This window comes from Platalea leucorodia, assembly GCF_965183815.1.
Source record: "Platalea leucorodia genome assembly, chromosome: 12".
NCBI classification, from domain to species: domain Eukaryota; kingdom Metazoa; phylum Chordata; class Aves; order Pelecaniformes; family Threskiornithidae; genus Platalea; species Platalea leucorodia.
Window position 1 is genome coordinate 7,158,853 of NC_138834.1, and position 18,200 is coordinate 7,177,052.

The 18,200-nt window shown below is 53.5% G+C and overlaps 1 protein-coding gene across 5 annotated transcripts; it reads right to left on the minus strand.

Moving 5' to 3' along the window:
- Positions 1 to 471: 471 nt before the first annotated feature.
- On the minus strand, positions 472 to 18,200 carry CAMKK2 (calcium/calmodulin dependent protein kinase kinase 2). Of its 5 annotated transcripts, none has more exons than XM_082324939.1 (18): positions 18,106 to 18,200; positions 13,531 to 13,657; positions 12,585 to 13,068; positions 11,777 to 11,824; positions 11,306 to 11,359; positions 11,089 to 11,140; positions 10,863 to 10,996; positions 10,201 to 10,237; positions 9,357 to 9,378; positions 9,007 to 9,095; positions 8,567 to 8,766; positions 8,425 to 8,478; positions 7,896 to 7,969; positions 7,240 to 7,327; positions 6,900 to 6,995; positions 6,216 to 6,344; positions 4,156 to 4,256; positions 472 to 3,769 (listed from the first exon to the last, which is right to left on the minus strand). In XM_082324939.1, exons 3-18 carry the CDS (start codon positions 13,017 to 13,019, stop codon positions 3,697 to 3,699), a joined length of 1,686 nt encoding a protein of 561 aa, XP_082181065.1. In that variant the 5' UTR covers positions 13,020 to 13,068; positions 13,531 to 13,657; positions 18,106 to 18,200; the 3' UTR covers positions 472 to 3,696. The 5 variants fall into 5 exon arrangements, 4 of the variants coding, with proteins under 4 accessions (XP_082181065.1, XP_082181064.1, XP_082181067.1 ...); XM_082324938.1 differs by having other exon boundaries at positions 472 to 3,772; XM_082324941.1 differs by lacking the exon at positions 6,900 to 6,995.

Genomic DNA, 18,200 nt, shown 5'->3' on the forward strand with positions numbered 1-18,200 from the left:
GGTACAGCTCTTCCCTCTCTCTGAACCTTTTCTCGTGTTACAGAGCCCTGGGACCTATTCCCTACCTCCAGCATCCTGGGGGTAGGCTGGGGCTTTGCCGCCTTTCTCCAGCAGCGCGGGGGGGTTGCTGCAGCATTATTGTTTCATTTTATTCTTTATTTGCCGGCTGCTGAGCACTAAGCTGAGTGTCGCAACTGGAACGGTGCCTTTCCAACAGTCGGCGCTCTAGTCTGTGCGCGTGAGCGGCTCGATTTGGATTACGCAGGGGCCAGAGCCGCTGTGGTCTCATCCTAGCCCAAGATCCCCAGTCGTGGCTGAGCACCAGACTTCACTAACACAGGAAGGGGCTTTCAGCCTCCTCTTCCAACAAGCAAACTCTCATAGCTTGATAAAGAGCAGTCAAACAGGATCACGGTTCCACTTGATCAACTTACTCTGGGTTTGGTTGCATGTCATTTATTTCAACTTGTACAGAGAAGCTTGAACAGCTGTGTGGAAAAACACTTAGTTGGTTTTTTTTTTTCTTTCTTCTTAGGTAATATAATTTAAAAGTGGTAAATACACAGTATTTAAACTTGATACACCTGATAAAGTTAAATGCATAATAAAGGGGTAGGAATGAAACACAAGCCTCAGTCATTAAACAAACAGTATAAAAATCAGCAATAGTTCAGGACCTTAGAAAAGAAACAGATCAATCGCCTGATCGGTAAGAGGGGACCACCGAGAAAAACTACTCAAGACAAGAGGCCTGGTTTCCCCTTAGCACTTTCCTGTGTGCTTTCAGAGCCAAAAAGGCTTAGTACCCAGCATTAAACCGACAGTCAGCACTGGGCTTGCTTGAAAGGAAGGGAGTTGGGGAAATCAAGCTACAGCCCAGTTCCAAGGCACAAGCAAAATGTTTACTTCACTGTCAGAAAAAAAGCTAGCTCTACTACTAAGGAACAGCAGCGAGGGAACTGAGCGGATTTATATACACAGTACAGCTTCTCTAACAGGTCATGCATTTAGCTAGATCTTCCTCAGACAGCCACGCTTTGTGCTTTCGACAGAACTAACCAACAAGAAAAACCTACATCGAGTTTCTTTCAGCAATGTGCATTTGGCTGCAGCCCTACCGGAGCTGGCACCGAGAGACAATCGTTTTGGAGAGCGCCTTAGGGAGGCGCCGAGCTTTAGGCTGCTGACGAACCAAGCCTGCGCTAGCCGTAAGACGCTGATCTACGGTAACATCTGAGGCCCAGTAACTGTGGCTGGGCATCGAGCAACTGGTACAGCTTACGCTGTGCTGAAGCTGTGTTGCTCCTGGCAAGCCTGCTTGGTAAGTGTAAACTGTCTCGCTAGGCGCCTGACAAATCACACGCCAGAGATGATGGACAGGCAGCACAGAGCATCTCTACAGCTCACCTTTAACAAAACACACCGCACACATTGCTACGCACCAGCTATAAATAATCAGATCCCCCCCCCTTTTGTTTTTTTTTGGCAGAACAAGTCCACGTACAGGGTTACAGAACCAGGCTGCCCACTCACACGCTTTTCCGCAATGAAAAGCCCTGTTCAGAACGGGGGAGCAGGCAGCTGTAGTAGTGCTGGCACCCCGGTTACCTGTTTGGTTTTTCCCATAGCTGAAGCTGCAGGGCTTTGGCATAGCCTCGGACTAAAGTGGGAGGAAAACAGTGCATGTCTTATGGCTCCAAACTCCGTAGTACTGCTCCTAAACCACGAACCATCGTCCCTGGCTTTGGAGAGAGGCCAGCAGCACAATGTTTCAGTAATAAATTGCGATTTAGGGGGAGCATTGCTTCAAGTGATCAAAAGATGTAAGGGACAGTTTGCGTAGGCACCTGCGCACTTGCTAATGCTACAGCGGCTTTAACAAAGACCCGTCCTAACCAGGAATTACCGGGCCAGGTCTGACTGCAGCAGGGCCAAGGACCTCAGTGCTTTGCTGCTTGCAGTGCCCAAGATCAAGGAAGACAAGGGGCCAGTCACTTCCTAAAGGCAGGCACCAGGGTTAGCAGGCAGAGATCTTGCCGTTAACCAAAATACTTGGGTCTCTCCTGGTGCCTTCTTCCTCGGGGCAAAGGATTCGGCCTTAGCCGTCCCTTACATGCTGGGGACATTCGAATCCTCCCCCTCTTTCAGGCACACCAGCATTTTAAATGCCCTGTTCAAGGTCACACAACCACACCAGAGCGAGAAGAGAAGCCAGCCCTTTCCCCCGCAGCCCCACGCCGTACTTACCGTGACCCCTTTCCCCAAGCAAGCCCTGACTCTTCTCCAGCTCACCCGCGCTCCGCCATTCTCCAGCTTTGTCCGAGCATGGAGAACTCGGGAAAGTGAGTCTGGCCATCAGAATCTCTCCCACCACACGATAGATTCTTTTTTGTTTTTTGTTTTTTTTTTTTTTTTACAAGCACCACAAAATATTCAGAGTAATCTGACTGAAGGTGAAAGAGCTCTTCATAAGAAACAATCCATGAATTAGGTATACACTTAATTTACTAACAAGCCTCTGATCCACAGGCATTCACAAATTACTGGTAACGAACTTGCAAAAAATACATAGCATTGGCCCCAAAATCCAGATTAAGAGTTTGGAAAACAAAAGTTTCTTTGAAAATTACTAGCTAATCTAAGTATTTCATCAAGATCTTAAATTCTAAGCAAGCCCTAAGTCTATACTTAAAAAATAGCATAAGTTGTATTATTTTTAATTGTAGTAAACCATGTAATGTACATGGAAGTGAAGGATTTTACCCTGAATTTTATATTTAATTATATATGTACCTAGATCAAGTAAAAGATTTAGAAATAAAACTTGTTAGTGCTTCCTCTGCTGTTCAAAACAAACATTCGGCTAAACACCACCTTTCACTCATACGTCTGCAGCAAAAATAGTTCAGACTGAACTTAAGCCCTTAGATACCTTTTCCTTTCATACCCTGAATACTCAACTTACCAAGTCCTAGTCACACCAAGACCTTAGGAAAGGCGTTAATTACCTTTGGCGGTAATTAAGCTCACTTTCCGAACATCCCAAAGATGCTGTTTAATACAACGTGGCTCACAAAGGTAGGCATTCTTTAAAAAGCTGAAAAGGTGGGTTTTTGCTTTGTTCCCATGCAGTTAAAAAGGTGTCAATTAAAAACAAACCAGAACGACGAGAAATAGATGCAACAACATTTCCGGTAGGTCGTGAACTCTCAAAGTGCGCACGTGTAGTCGGACTGTCGTGGATGCCACTCGGCAAACGCTTCACCCTTCTCTGCGTGCCCACCAACTACGCGATGGGCATACAACACCCCTGGGACACTGCCGTTAGTCCCCGGAAATTATTTGGCATTAAAACCAGGTAAAAGCGGTTCCAAATGCATTTTTGTTTGACTGCCTTTTTTTTTTTTGCAAAGCACTGTTGCTGCTCAACACGATAGCTCACCTCTCTGCTATCAGCCAGCACCTTTCTCACAAGAAGTCAGCAGTCCAAGCGATCGGAGATGTTCAATGTTTATGACAAGCAGTCGGATGTCTTATAACATGCTGCTATGTAAGCTCTACATCCAGCATTATACTGAAATAGCGCCACGTCATGCTGTGTTTGGTGTAGGCTCTGTTAATGTCGCTCATCCTCAGCTGCACGCTTTAATAACGCGCCCCAGACCAAGTGGCTCAACAGAACCGTAAAGTCGATGTTCATGAAAGAAGTTCCTCCTCTCCCACGTTGGGCAAATCATTGCATTTCAGATTATCTTCACTGCCTTGTTTCCTGCTTTAAAAGGAAATAAAACAGTTGCTGAGCGACTCGGAAAAAGGCAAAGCAGACAATGAGACCCCAGCATCTGCCCCTTCCCCGCCACGGGACCTTTGGGCCCCTGAGCATGTGTCGTCTCCCCCCAGCTCCCTTGTAACAGGCTGGAAGCACCATAAAAAGATGCTTTTCAGCCCATCGGAGGGGCAGGATATGCCATGTCACAAAAATCATCCCACAAAGTGGTTATGGGTCAGACAGAGGGTGTGTGAACAGCCCAGTCGTGGCCCCACACGAAAGATTCAAAGCCCAACTCCTCAAATTCTCCTCCTGTGCTTTGCAGAGATTTCCAGAGCACAAAACAAGCTGCAAAAGTCCTGTCGGGCCGAGGCGGTGACACTTACGGCAGCAGGTTCCCGGGGGCAGACAATGACCGCTCCTCCCTCCTGCTCCCCTCGAACGGGTTCCCAAAGGATCGCTTCCGGATCATCGTTTTAACCAAGATCTGCAAGACCAGATTGGAGTTCGTCAGGGACGTTTTCCTTTCATTCAAGAGCAACAGGAACATCCAACCCTCATGCCCAAGTAATTAAGAAAACTAGTGAAAGTAAGTAAAAATTCTTAAAAAAAACCCAAAAAAAACAAAACAAACAAAAAAACCAGAGGAAGCATGTTTACAAGTCTCCAACTGCTTAAGACGTGGGCTGTATCCTCATCCGAAACCCACGGTGCAACAACTGAACATGCAGATGAGAGCCACGCTAGGAGTCAGAGGCTGAAAAGGAGAGCAAAGCCAAGTCTGGGAAGATTTTCTCCTCCTAAAAGCAGGTTTTATTGATTACTGCATCCAGTACCTGCAAATTCCCAGTTCCCCGTGACTACCTGGCAGAAGAATTCATTGGAAAGGGAGAGGGGAAGGAAGGAACCGGCACAATTTTGCCTTAACCTTTACCAAAACCTAGTCTAGCTTGGCTGCAAAACACAAAGTCACCCAGCATCAGCTGCAATCGGAGACTGCTGGGAACACAGCAAGTGTCGGGGTTCTTCCCAGGCATCCTCCAACTTCTTTTGCTGGTGGGAGCAGAGAACAACATGAGCAGCACAGGACCCTGCCTCAGCATGTGCATCCTGCTCTGGGAACCCCTGGCTTCATTCGATATTGCTTCTCGTCCCTCTGTGCCTTATTTATCTGCTCACCACGGTGCCCTCAGAGCCCCTACACCTCTGAAACACGTGTGCCAGCAGGGTCCCGCAGGGGAAGGCAGTTTATGAGAGAGTCAAAGCCACGTGAATCTCGTACTAGAATCTTGTACTCAAGCGTTAATGCCTGCAGTTGGATGCGCAGAGATCAGGCACCGGAGGGTAATTTTGAAGAACAAATGCAAATGGCAAAATACAAGATCTGCCTGGAGGCGGTGCGTTATTTAAGAGGCAAGAGTCAGAGTAAAAGCTCATTTGCCCTGAGCTGTGCTAAACACACCCGGATTTTCAACAGGGCCAGGAGCACTGAGCCATCCCCTGCTGCATCGCAGCAAGTCACCTCCGAACAGGAGAAAGGGGAAAACCCCCTCATCAATGGTGATCTCTTTAGAGCAAGATCCGCTTTTTCAGCTTGAGCAGCACAAGGCACATTTGCATATTAACGTACCTGCGGTTGCAGAGACTTCTGCAGGGTACCGAAGTGGGAGAGAGCTCCAGAAATGGAGCCAGATGTGGGCACAGCCACAAGATGGAAAAGGGGCTTCAAAGGGAGACCTGTACTTCAAAGAATCACAGCCTGGGTGTCTACAGGCAGATAACGTCACACCAGGGAACTGCGCATGGTCGCTCGCTGTTTCTCCTAGCATAAGGGCTAGCGGGCACCCAAAGAAATCATTAGGTTCAAAACCCAGAAGGATTTCACTTTCCACACAGGGCAGGGTTACGCTGTGGTTCTCACCACCACAGCGGGTTGCAGAGAATAAAAATATGAACTTGAAAAGAGATGAGATGAATTCACCGAGAATAGCTCCAGGCGGGGGCTGGCACACACCGTGGCCCAGATAAAATCTCCATCCTGGGAAGCTCCTGCAGCCCCTACGGCCGGACAGGCACAGCAGGGCAGGAGCTCCTCGTGTCTGGCCAAAACACCCACTCCCAGCTGCGGGCAGGTCCTGGACCAGATGCTTTTCTGCCCTGAGCAAATACAGCGATATTTAGGCAGCCAGCTGAAGCGTGGAGACTGGCAACCCACTGATGGGTCCCTTCGGGACCGCTGTGAACTATTCCCCTGCACCTCAGGGTACGGCCACCTCCAGTGAGATGCTAAGACCGCATCTTGCAGCACTTTTTTCCGAGGGAGGGAAGGTCTTTGCTCTAATCCTGCCCAACACTTTTGCAGCAACCTCCAGCTGCTTGGGACCGCCCCGGGAGGCAGCGTGGACGCCGGTGTGGGCCCGCAGACCATCGCCTCCCTCGTACTCACCACGGTGGCCAGGCTGGGGATGTGCTTGACCGAATTCTCCACCTCCTCCTCCGTCACCTCGACAAGGGTGCAGTTCTCATCCTCCGTGGGCAGCAGCTCCGCTCCGTTCTTGGTGACCCAAGGGTGCAACTTCAATTAATAACACAGCCTGTCAGGAACGATTTCCTCTTTTTCGTAACTCAAACAACACAAGCCTGGCAAACGCATCTCCTCGCCCAAGCTATGGGCCCTATGTGCTCCTGAAATACCAGGGAGCAGGGGAGAGATATGCCATCTCACTGCTGAGCCAGCTCACGCTGGAGCCACCAGGAATGGCTCAGCCCCGAGCAGAAAATGCCGCAGTGCGGCTCATCTGGAGCCAGCGCTGGCCCCATCTACGCAATTGAGCAATAACCTTGGTGACCTACAGCACTGGGCATCTCAGCGGATTTTAGGGAAGAAGACTTATTTTCACATTCATCTTATGGATGAGACAGCGCCAAGAGGCAGGAGCGATTTACTCCAGCCCATATGTATGAGCAGTAGTGACGGGGAGACCCGCCGAGCCCTAGTCTTGGACCTGAATTAATCCACGACAGAAGGCAGAAACCCCTCTTTCACCTTGCCCACACACTTGGTGTCTTGGATGGCTGCAGGAGGAGCACAACACGGTTCAGCAATTCCCCCGCAGTCCTTTCCCCCTACCTTAGTCTCCATTTTCTCAGCTTCTCGCCCCTTCCAGGCTCCCGCAGGGGCAGAGGACCAGAAATCTCCTGCGAAATGCTGTTGCACAGTACTTTCCTGGTAGCAGAGGAAATACTGTACTCAGGGGATTTCCTTTTGCCTGACTTCTGTAGGCACCAAAGGTCCCAAAGCTGAGCAGGTCCCGGAGCAGGGGAAGGAGCTGGGACTTACCTGCCCAGGGGCCCTGGGCACAGGGGGAGGACCTAGCCTGGCGCGATCAAACTGACTCCCAAAAAAAGCCGAGCAAGGAGAACCCAACAGAAGTGAAGCCACAGCCAACACCAAGGGGTTGGGTCAGTACCTTGATTTCTGGGACCGAAATCCTAGATTCAGGATTTTTATCCAGCATCCGTGTAATCAAGTCCTTCAAGAAGTCTGTAACTTCTGGCCTGGGGAAAGGAGAGGGGAGAGACGAGATGGGGAAGGGGATGGATGCTGCCTCCCTTCTTCACCCCCCCAGTGCCAGCCACTGTGGGCCTTCCCGGGCAGATTGGGGCTGGACCCCAGCCCTGGCAGGGATGCAGCTCCGGGTACTCATGCACCCAAGTGCCACACAGCCCCTCCTCTCCAAACCCCTCAGGGAAGCCAAATATCCCCTTTTTGGGCAATCTGAAGCATGATCCCACGTGTAGGGGGCTGGGAGAGCCCGACACCAACTCCACCCAGGCTAAAACCCAACAGGCAGCAACTGCAAGGGTTAATCCATTCCCTCAAACGCCTCTGCAACTTCAATCGCTCCTTCTTTGGCAACTGCAAACCAGGAGATGTTGCCTTCATGTTTAATGCAAAGGAAGTTTTCCAGGGCCAAGGGCCAAAAGAAGGGCTCAGAGCCCGAGTTTTGCAAAACCACAGCGGAGCAGGGCCAGCCCCACCCGGGCAGTGCCTGAGAAATGACTCAAACGAGCTTTAAAATAAAGGCTGAGGGTTGGTTTTGTTGGTTTTTTTTTGAGTACTTACTGGTCTGGAAACTCCAGCGTTTGGGTCTTGATTTTATTGTGTAAACTCAGGATCCTTTCATCCATAAAAGGGCACTACAGTGAAGAAAAAGAGCAATGAGAAAAGCAACAACCTCGGTTAAGAAGCGGCAGTGGGGCAGCCAGTCGAGTATTGGGATCTCATAGGGTTTGAAGGAGAGCAATTTATAGGAAAATACCAGAAGAGTTCCTATTATATCAATGTCTTCTTTTAAATGCAATGAAAATAACATTTGACTAAAAGAATGACTGAATTACTACAACAGCTCCTTTCCTAAAAAATCTGGCCAGGCACAGAATTTTTCCCCCAGGGAAAAAAGAGAAACACGGCCCATCCCACGGACAGGCAGAGATTTCCCATTTCCACCCACACATCCCCGTCTCCCCTCAGCAACACCCGACTGCTCAAGCGGGGGTGCAGGGTGCAAATCCCACCGCGTACCTGGCACATGGGAGGCACACGCCAAACCCTCCCCGGGCCACCAACAGCGCTGAAAAATCAATCTCGTTACCTGCCCAAACACGAAGCAGTACAGTGTGATCCCCATGGCCCAGACATCCAAAGCCTGCAGAGCAAAGAAAGCACAGTTAGATCTGCAACAGAGCGTGTACAACGAAGATTAGCTCAAAACTCCTCAAATGGCTATTAAATACCTTTCCAGAGAAGATTTTCCTGGTTTCTGAGAGCGTCTCCGGGGCCATGAAGGCGGGGGTGCCCACCGTGTTGGTTAAGAGGGCATCGGCTCCCTTGAACTCGTTGCTCACTCCGAAGTCAGCGATCTTGACGTGCCCGTCTTCCCCCACGAGGAGGTTGGAAGGTTTAATATCCCGGTGGATTATCTTTTGATAGTGCACTGCAGCCAATGGAAAAACACGCGATTCAGCAGCAGCACCGGTCTGCAGCAAAGGAGCCACGAAGCCCCTGCACGGCTGTAAGCCTTTTGCTAACACCACGACCAGCCCCAGCTTCAAAAACCCCTGCTCAGTAGCATGAGCCACCAGAAATGGCACCGTACACCAGCAGAAAGTCCAGCCCCAGGTGTTTAGAGAAAAATAAAAATAAGAAATCCCATCCGTTTTGCACAGACACTCACAGTATTCAATGCCCTTGATCAGATCCTGGAAGTAGAACCGAGCCTGGTCCTCGCTGAGAGGTTTCAGGGTTGGGATTTCCATCACGGGGCTGCAAAGGCAACAGAGAATGGAGCTCGTTCCCCATCCCGATGCACTGAAACAGGTCCCGGAGGCAACAGCACGCGGCCCCAAACACAGGCACAACTGTAACTGGGTTGGGGAGATGCTACCCAAACCCGCAGGGGACCCACCATGAACCTCCCCATCGCCTCTGCGTCCCGCACCCGCCTCAGGCGGCTGAGCTGTGGCACCCGCCAACCCGCCTCACGTTCATGCTTTAGTAGGTTGAAATCTGGAATTCAATACTCACCCTTGCTTCACCAGTTCAAACACTGAAACGCAAAAGAGAAGGTGATTAGGGATCACTTACAGGCTAGAGCTCCTGTGAGCACAGTCTCAGCACAAAAGCAACTATTTTAATAATAAAAATTCTAAAAATAATATATTTTTTTAAAAAGGGAGATGCCATCTTATGCAAGGCACGTGGCATTCTGGTTGCTTCCATTTTCAATTAAAGGAATGCTGCCAACTGCCTTCTCAGTGCTGCAGCTTCAGCATCATGAAGTGTCCTCCACATGGCACACCGAAACCCTCAGTTTGCCTGCAAAACCACGGCTGAGCCCACGCCCCGAGCAAACCTCTGCGCTGGGCCATGAAGGCATCGCACGCTCCTCCGCTAGCAGGCTGAACAGAAATGATGGAAAAGAAATGCCCCCTCCAAAAGTGTGTGTATTTACATCAAGCAAACCACTGCGGTCTGCAAGACAGGTTGGGAAGGAGCTCATTTGTACCACGGATAATTAACACGTGCCTCGTTCTCGAAGCCGAAGAAACAAAGCTCCTTTCTAGCAGCCCAGCTTCAGAGCTGAGAACATAAATGCTGGTACCTCTCATGGCAAAGCATGCCCTGATGTCGAATTAAAGCCTATAAAGTGCTATAAAGCACTCCTGTCCCCTTTCTGAACACAGAGTGGATCCCATTTGCTCCGACTGTTAGAGGGGATTTGCTCCTCCAGCACATCCAGGCCACAGCCGCTCCGAGGAGAGACCCAACCTCGCACTCAGCTGCCCCAAAACACGGGGGGGAACCCTTTGCCCCAGCAAACCCCAATCCCCTGACACCCCGCGAGCGCTGCAGAGCGGTGGGCAGTTACCCATGTACAGGTGGTCCTCGCTGGGGTCATCCAGGACCTGCCGAAAGAAGCAGAAAGGAAATTAAACAGCACCAAAAAACCTTGCAAATGAAACACTGTGATTTATTTAGAGGCCATCTCAATTCTGCACCATCTGCACCATTAGCATCGTCTGCTAATCACCAAGCTTCTACCCACAAGGCGTGGGGGAAAGAAAAAAAGAGGACAGAGATATAGCTGTACTTCAGGAAAGTAAATATTTAAAACACACAGGAAGCATCATCTGACTCATGAGCCAAATAAACTCCAGCCTGCACATCCTTAATTCTTGATTTTTGGACTATTTCATACAGTCAGTGGGCAGAGGGCAGGCCAGCTGCACCGCAGAACCCGCAGAAACACCGGTTCCTCCCCAAAACCCATCTGAGCCCTTGTTTCTTCCAAGGAAGCAACGTTTTTCTGCATTTCTCTTTCTCGGCAGGGAAGAAAAAAATCCTCTTTTGGAAGGTAGGAATAAAAAAACCTTTTAAACCAAGGAAAACATGAGTCTCCCATAGGCAGGACCTGCCACAGCCATCCCAGCCTCTCTGCGGTCACTCCCCTCCACCCAAGCCAACGTGTAGCCCATCCCCGCAGCATCCAGGCTCAGGGTGGGTTTCGGGAAGGGGCTGGCCGGCGCTCACCTCCACCAGCTTCACCACGTTGGGGTGGTCCAGCTTCTTCAGGATGGCGATCTCCTGGTAGACCTGTTCGATGGGCCCTTTGGGCTGCAGGCAGCCCTCGGAGGCAGCCTTGGCCCCGCGGGGCGGTGGGCGACCTGCGGGAAAGGCAAAGATGGGGTGTCCGGTTGGGAACGAGCCCCCGGTGTCCCCAGGTCATCTCCCACCCTAAAGCTTTTGCGCCACTTACGGGGGAAGCCCGCCTGTCTCATCAGCTTCTTTTTGGAGAGAACCTTCATTGCCTGCAAGAGGGGAAAAAAATGTGGGATTTAGGGCAAATCAAGGACAAAACAGGGCCAGCGGGAGAGGGCCGGCACGGAGCTGGGCAGGGAGTCAGCAGAGAGGATCCGTCCCCGTCCCCCATCCCACCCGCCCCACTGCGGGGTCTGGGGACGTGCGCTACTCACATAGTAGGTGTTATCGTCCTCGTTGTAGGCCAGCTTCACCACCCCGTAGGAGCCCTAGAGAGGGGCACAGCCACGGGGACCAGTTAGGGGCAGTCCAAAAAAAAACCCACAGCACCAAACCGGGCTCCGGGCTCCTCCGCAAACCCGGCCCCACTGGGATCACGGAGCTGGCGGGTGATGCCGGGGGTAGTGGGACGCATGGGCTGGCATCACACCGCTGGCAAAGAAAAGCTTCAAATGCCCCGTTTCGTGGGAGGGAGAGGAAATGGGGAAAATTAATAATAATTAAAAAAAAATATATACAATTCAATCGGCACCACCCAGAAGAGACCGGCTTCACAGCGAGGAGCTGGCTGAGTTGCCGTGGTGAGCAACTGAAATTGCCATCTCACCGGCTCGACAGCAAAAGCAAGCCCAGCACCTTCCCATCCCGAATTCCCCCGTCCCACCCCAAACCCGGCCAATATTCACCTTCCCGATCTCATCCTTCAGCTTGTACTGGTTGAGCTGCACACAGTCCTGCGAGGAGAGAGAGGGGGGGTCCAACACGAGCCACGAAACCGCTCGCGTTTGCTCTCCTCCTGTTAAATCTCCAGCAAAACTTTCTCTGCAAACTCACGCCCTGTCCTGCTCTGCCCGGGCACCCGCTCAGGGCTGGGCAGCTTTGATTCATGAGCCATAAACGCCAGCCGCCCAGCCACGCGTCGGCGTGTTTATAGACGGCTAATTGCAAATGTTAACGGCCGGGCAGGCAATATTGTCTGCTCGTGTGGAACAAGAGCGCACGACAGGCAGGCGGTGGTGGCGATCAGCAGCCGGGAGAGCCCCGGGGGGTTTAACACCGGCGACCTGGCGCCAAGCATTTTTATTCCTTATGGGCAAAGCAGCCCCTTGCTGCCTGTTTTCTGTCAGCGCTGGCAGGCTGGGGGCAGGCAGGGCCATTTTCTCTGTAGATCTCAGCAGATCTCTCTTTTTTTTTTTTTTTTAATTTTTAAGGGAGAGAAAAAGAAAATCACAGCATGTTGCCGGCTCCCCCAAAACGTAGCCATGAGAGCTGGCAGCATCTGCAAAAGGCACAAAACGCAGCGAGCTGCTGGGTCCCACCTCCCTGAGGGCTGTCCCCATGGCCCAGGGTGGCCCAGGACATCCCACTGTCTCCCATCTGCGGACATAGCCTGGGGTTTTATCCCGAGAAACCAAGTGAGGAGCAATGCCGCGGGGGGAAAACCACGAGGACAGAGGCAGGAGAGCCGCGGGAGCAGCTTTTGTCCCCGCTCACCTGCAGTCCCGTGATGGACACGCGGTTCGACTCCACCGTCGGCCGCCGTGGCAGCCGTGGGGAGGAATGCGGGGACGTCACCGGAGAGTAAGGGAGGGACGGGTAGATGAAGCGTTCGTTGGCGGCGTCGCTGCTCCCAGGCGAGCGAGCAGGCTGTGACCGCTCCTGCAGGGAGAGCTTTCGGCCGGAGAGGTGCAGCTTCGCCCTCGGCTCCCGGCCATCCCCAAAACCCTCGCCACCGGCTGCGTTCATCTCCTCCTCGCTCGCGCTCCCCGTCGCGTCGTACTCGGTCACCACGATGAGCGAGGCCATGCCGCGACGGCGGGGGCTCAGCGGCGGGGGGTCCCGCGGTGCCCCAGGCACTTGGCGGCCGCAGCCTCCGTCACGGCAGAGGGGCCACAGGGTGGGCGAGCTGCCGGGGACGCATGATGGCATGGTGCGGCCGATGGCCTCATCGCAGCCACGTTGCAACGGGGAGGCACACCTGAAAACACAGGGCGGCTCAGCCGGGCTCCCCTGCAAAGCTGGATTTCCTCCTGCCGGTCATTACTCTACAGATAATTTATTCATCCCATAGGGCATGGTAAAGCCAAGGGCAGGGGTGCAGGATGGCACCAGGACCATGCACCCGCCCTGCCACGCGGCGGACCCCAGGCAGGGGCCAGCCTCAGCTCCAGGCTGCTCCTTCCACCCCCTTTATTTAAACACCTCCAGGAAATACCAACCCCACCATCTCCACTACAGAAATACATGGAATTTTATGTATTTTACATGTATTTTATGTATTTTACATGTATTTTACAGGGGTAGGATCAGGCCCTGCACTATGCCGGCATAAACACCACTCGGTTCCTTGCTTTACTGCTTGGTCCCGTGGTCGGAGCAGGCAAATCTCTGCCAAACACCCCCCGAAGGAAGCAGTTCAAGGGCACAGGGCCCTGCTTACCAAGTGTGGGGTGCAGGATCAGCCCCCCTGGCTCACTGCCTCCTCCTGCAGCCCGTCATTGCCAGCGATTTCTCTTCCTCACCCCGGGTTCCCTACGGCCTTCTGTGCAAAAATCAGGTTCCTGAAGCTTGGGATAAATGAGAAAACAATTCTGTTAGCAACAAAGAATTAAAAAAATACATATATATATATATAAAATTAAATAATAATTTAAAAAGGGGAGAAAACGGTGTCATTCACACATGCCGGGTGCCCCGCAGCAGCCGGGGCAGTTCAATGGTTGGTTGTAAACCATCGCTCTTCCCTGCTGCGACGCTGGTGCTGTTTTTAATTTCTAGGTTAACGAGTTGCTGCAGAAGCAAGTGAAAAAAAATATCCAGAAACAAACAGCCCAGAAGCAGGAACAAGGTTTGAGGCGTTTTTCTGCCTGGTTCCCACACCTCAGCGAGGCGGACGGTTAAAATTAGCTCCGCTCATCTCCATTGAAGTTTCCGTGATGCACCCACAGCACAACCACTCTGAATCAGCCCAGCAGAAATTACGGGTCAAGTACAGAAATCAAATCGTCTCCCCCTTCCTCGAGGCTTCACAATGGCCTAATTGCTGTTTTCAACACCAATCTATAAACCGGAGCTTTTTTTGCCCGAGTGGGATCAGCCTGGAGCTAAAGCCGACCTGGTGCCGCTTGCTGCTTCAAGGCACAGAGAAACACAGGGGATGCGAAGGCTATAAATAAGCCGATGAACAGCAACAAGGACAAACTATTTCAGAAACTCTGCATTTCGCGGGGCTGAATCCACTCCCTGGATGGGGCTTCGCTGGGCAGGAGAGCCGGGAGCCGCCAGCCAAGCCAAGATGGGGCTCCACATCTCGGGCATCGTGGCTGCAAAATTCCCCCCCGGTGCTGCTGGCGGCCACGACAGCGTGTTTTAATACACTCCCAAAGTGGATTAAAATAAACAGGCAGCCCCCCCCCATTCATCCCGAACCCGCGGGGATGCATCTCAAGGCCGGTTGCCATTTGCCTGGCTTGCTTTGGGCACCCCGCCAGCAGGCACATATAAATAGCCAGAGCCGATCCCAAATGCCGTGCCCTCTACCCTCACTGTGCACCGCGGCCGCACCAAAAAAGGCAGCTCATCGGGGTGGCCCCGGGATGAAGCCACCCCAGGAGCATCGCCGCCTGCAGCACCGGTCCCCGGCAGTGGCACGGCACGGCCAGGCATCCCGTCCTGCCCCCAGAGCATCGCCTGCATCTGAATTTCCAAGGGTTCATGCTAAACTTTGATGGGCTAGAGCAAAATTGAATCATGCAGTCTTTGCCACACTTGAGAGCAGAGCGTGCCCTGGCCGGTGGGAGTTAATTGGCTTGACCAGGATAAACATATCAAGGCTGATTAATTCAAGCAGCCTTCCCCAGGCTCTGTAAACAGGCTAAAAGTCATCCAAGCACCATCGTAACATTGGCTAGTGTGGAAAATCGAAGGGGTTTTTCCCTCTGCGTCTGTGCAAAGGCACCAAGCACAGGGTTTTGCAGAAATGGCCCTTTGAGATGATACCTTCCCCGAGAGAAACCCAAAAGTGGGATCCCGCTGTTGAACACAGCCCCGCGGGACGTGGGACAACTGCTAACAACGGCGCAGCCAGTTCTCCTTAACAAGCACAGGGGGAGGCTGAGGAGGAAGAGGAGAACAGCCGTATTCCCAGCCAGAGGGAAAACTAAAATAGCTGGAATGGGGGGAATAAACCCAAAGGGAGAAATACAGCCTGGGGGCTTTGGCTTCACCAACCCACCCAAGTCCTTGCCCGGGGAAAAGCGGCACATTCTAGTATGAATTCCAGCAGATCCTTATGTAAAAGCGAGCAGCACATGCCCGCAAAATCCTCAGGAAATATAACAGCCTGGTGTATAGGAATGATTTATCGGCACGGCTTTTGGCTGCAATCCATATATAACCCATAGCGGCTGCGGCAGGATTATCGAAGCAATCAGTCTCGCATCTAATTCAGCAAGGAGAGGGATATTAAAATGAAAAGAGGTCTGTGAAACCCTGGCAGCAGCTCTCCCTCTTGCTCAGCGTCCACGTGGCTTTAGTGGAAACGAATGGGAGCGAAATCGGCCCCCGTGAGGGTGAAGTGATTTTTACAGCCCCCTCCTGCCGCCCCAGCTCTGCTGTGAGCGTGTGGGCCCTGCCTGGTCCCCGCTGGGATGCAGCCACCTCCGGATGGGAACACGCCGACCGATTTTGGGGGGCGCAGAGGATGCCACCTTGCAGCCAGCACTGGCTGCACAGATTTAAATTGGAGCATACGGACGCATCGGCCTGTCCTTCCCTCCCTGGAGCTCTTTCTCTACCCGGGCACAGGGCGGGCGATGGGACGGTGTCCCCAGCTCCCGCCGGCTTCCACGCGCTCGCCTTCCCCCCGCGCGCTTCCCTCCGGCAAGGCCAGACGCGGTGTCAGGGTCAGACCCTCCCAAGCGAGTGAGACTTGGTGGCAGCTCCGGCAGCGCCACCTCCATCCAACCTTCCATGGGGATCAGCTCGTGCACTGCAAAAAAAGCTGTTCATAACAAAATTGAACACAAACCACCTAAAACAAGGCTGATTTTACTCGCAGAGGATCCTCCCTCCCTGGAGCTCTTTCTCTACCCAGGCACAGGTACCGCCGAACGTCTGCAGTTAAAAGTTAACCAGGGCCAGTGCACGGGGCAGTTATGGGCTCTCGCTGGGCAGAGTCCAGTGGCTATTTTGCTTTCCCCGGTCACTGTCAGCGGTGGAAGCGGCAGTGCCAAGAGCGGTGTCATCTGCAGCAACGGGGGCATCAATCACAGTTTCCCTTCCTATGGGCGAGCGCAGACCTTGCCAGAAATATATTAGTCACTCTAGTATACAAAGACCATATGCATCCCCGCCTGACTTTCAATGGAAAAAAATCTCTCAGCAGCTTCTCTGGAAGTCAGAGGACACCCCAAATAACGAGATACTGGAAACAGGCACCCAGCCCCCATCTGCGTCAGGTCCCTGTGCCCGAGCAGCGAAGCTTTTCATCGCCCCTGGGGCGAACAGAAGAGCGTCCCGCGCTGCCTGGCCCATCCAACACAGGGTGGAAAGTATTGGGGAAAAAAATACAAAGCTGGGCTGGCAGCATCGTAACAGCACGAAACCCAGTGGCAGGTTTCAATAGGAATCCAAAAACATCTTTAACAGGATTTTTTTTATAATCTTGATGATACCACCTAATACTGCTTAAGCAATATATAATGAGCATCTCAAAACAAGAGTGTAACCTCCGGACCTGGCGTTGAGCATAGGCCGGGATGAGCTCAGGGCACCATCATCGCCTCGTCCAGCGCTGCCGAGCGGCTCCCGGCTCTCCTGGAAACAACAGCTCCAGCCCGCCATGCCCACAAGAGAGGAAACGAGAGCGGCTCTGCACTTTGTGAACACCACTTAAAAGACATTAGGGCTGAGATGAAAGCAAAGCCTCCTCTAAATTACTGCCCCAATCTGATAACAGCTGCCTTCCCCGGAATGGCGCTGGTGGATCAGACACCCCTCGCAGCGCTCTCAGGGATGGGCTCTTGGGTTTTCTTGGCTGTTTTTCCCAAAACAAAGTGCTCAGGGAGAGGGGCCAGGAGAAGGATGGGGCTCCTTCCCCTGGGCGAGGGGCTGCATCCCTGGTCAGCGGCCACGAAGGCAGCTCCAGCCACCACACATCCCCTCCCCAGCACGGTCCCTGGCCCTGAGGACAACCCGGTCCTGTCCCCAGAGATGGCTTCTGGTCCTGTAGCATCGCACAGCCGCACGCTCAGCCCACGGCTCCATCGCACCAGCTTCCTGCGCTCATCCCGCCGCTGCTTTTGGTCTTTACCATTACTTCATGCTCCTGATGCTCCGTGCTGTGCACGTGGCCGCCGGGCTGCGTCCCACCTCCTAACCACGCTCGGTCACTCGCAGCAACCCAACCTGTGGCTTCTCCTAATGAGACCTGTCCCCTCTACACCATCCTCCACCAGCTCCGTCCCCTCCATCTTCTCCTGGCCTCTCACTTGCCCCTTCACCTTAAAAATCCCCTCCGTTTCCCAGCCCCACGGCCTAACTCTGCCCAGTCCCCCCGCTCCGAGCCCTCGCCTCCCCGGGCAGGAGCCCCATGGGGTCCGCGGGACGCCTGCTGCCGCGGGGACGGCCACCACCCGGTCACATCCCCAAGCCTGGGATGCTGCCAGCCCATCGGCTACCACCGGCACGCGTCGGGGCCGGTGGGTGGCCGAAGGCGAGCGGGAGCGGGGTCCCTGCCGGGCCCGGGCGGCCACAGCGCCGCTCCCCGAGATGCAACGGGGAAATGACAGCCCCGATCCCCCACCGCCAAAATACCCGCCCGGGCCGGCTGCGAGCCCCGCGGGAAAGCCCCGTGTGACGGCGATGCCGGTTTCTGCTCGGAGGGCATCCCCGGCCCGGCCCCCGCCGCCGCCGCGGGTCCCTCCGGGCGCGGCTTTGTCTCCGCCGCCGCGGGGCGAATCCCCCGGCCGGGCCCGCCCGGCCTCGCTCCCCGCCCGCCCCCGCAGCCACCGACCTGGCGGGAGGGAGGCGCCGCTCCGCCGGGGGCAGGGCGCGGCCCCCGCGGCCCCCGCAGCCCCCGCAGCCGCCCGCGGGGCCGGAGCGCGGCCG

What these genes read in the sequence shown, in the direction of transcription:
- CAMKK2 (XM_082324938.1), bottom strand. Translation starts at nt 13,019, where the DNA reads ATGCCATCATGCGTCCCCGGCAGCTCGCCCACCCTGTGGCCCCTCTGC. An exon ending in AGGACGATAACACCTACTAT is followed by an intron (nt 11,141 to 11,305) that starts GTGAGTAGCGCA and finishes CCCCTCTTGCAG; the next exon opens with GCAATGAAGGTTCTCTCCAA. An exon ending in ACGCTGGAGTTTCCAGACCA is followed by an intron (nt 7,328 to 7,895) that starts GTAAGTACTCAA and finishes TCCTTTCCCCAG; the next exon opens with GCCAGAAGTTACAGACTTCT.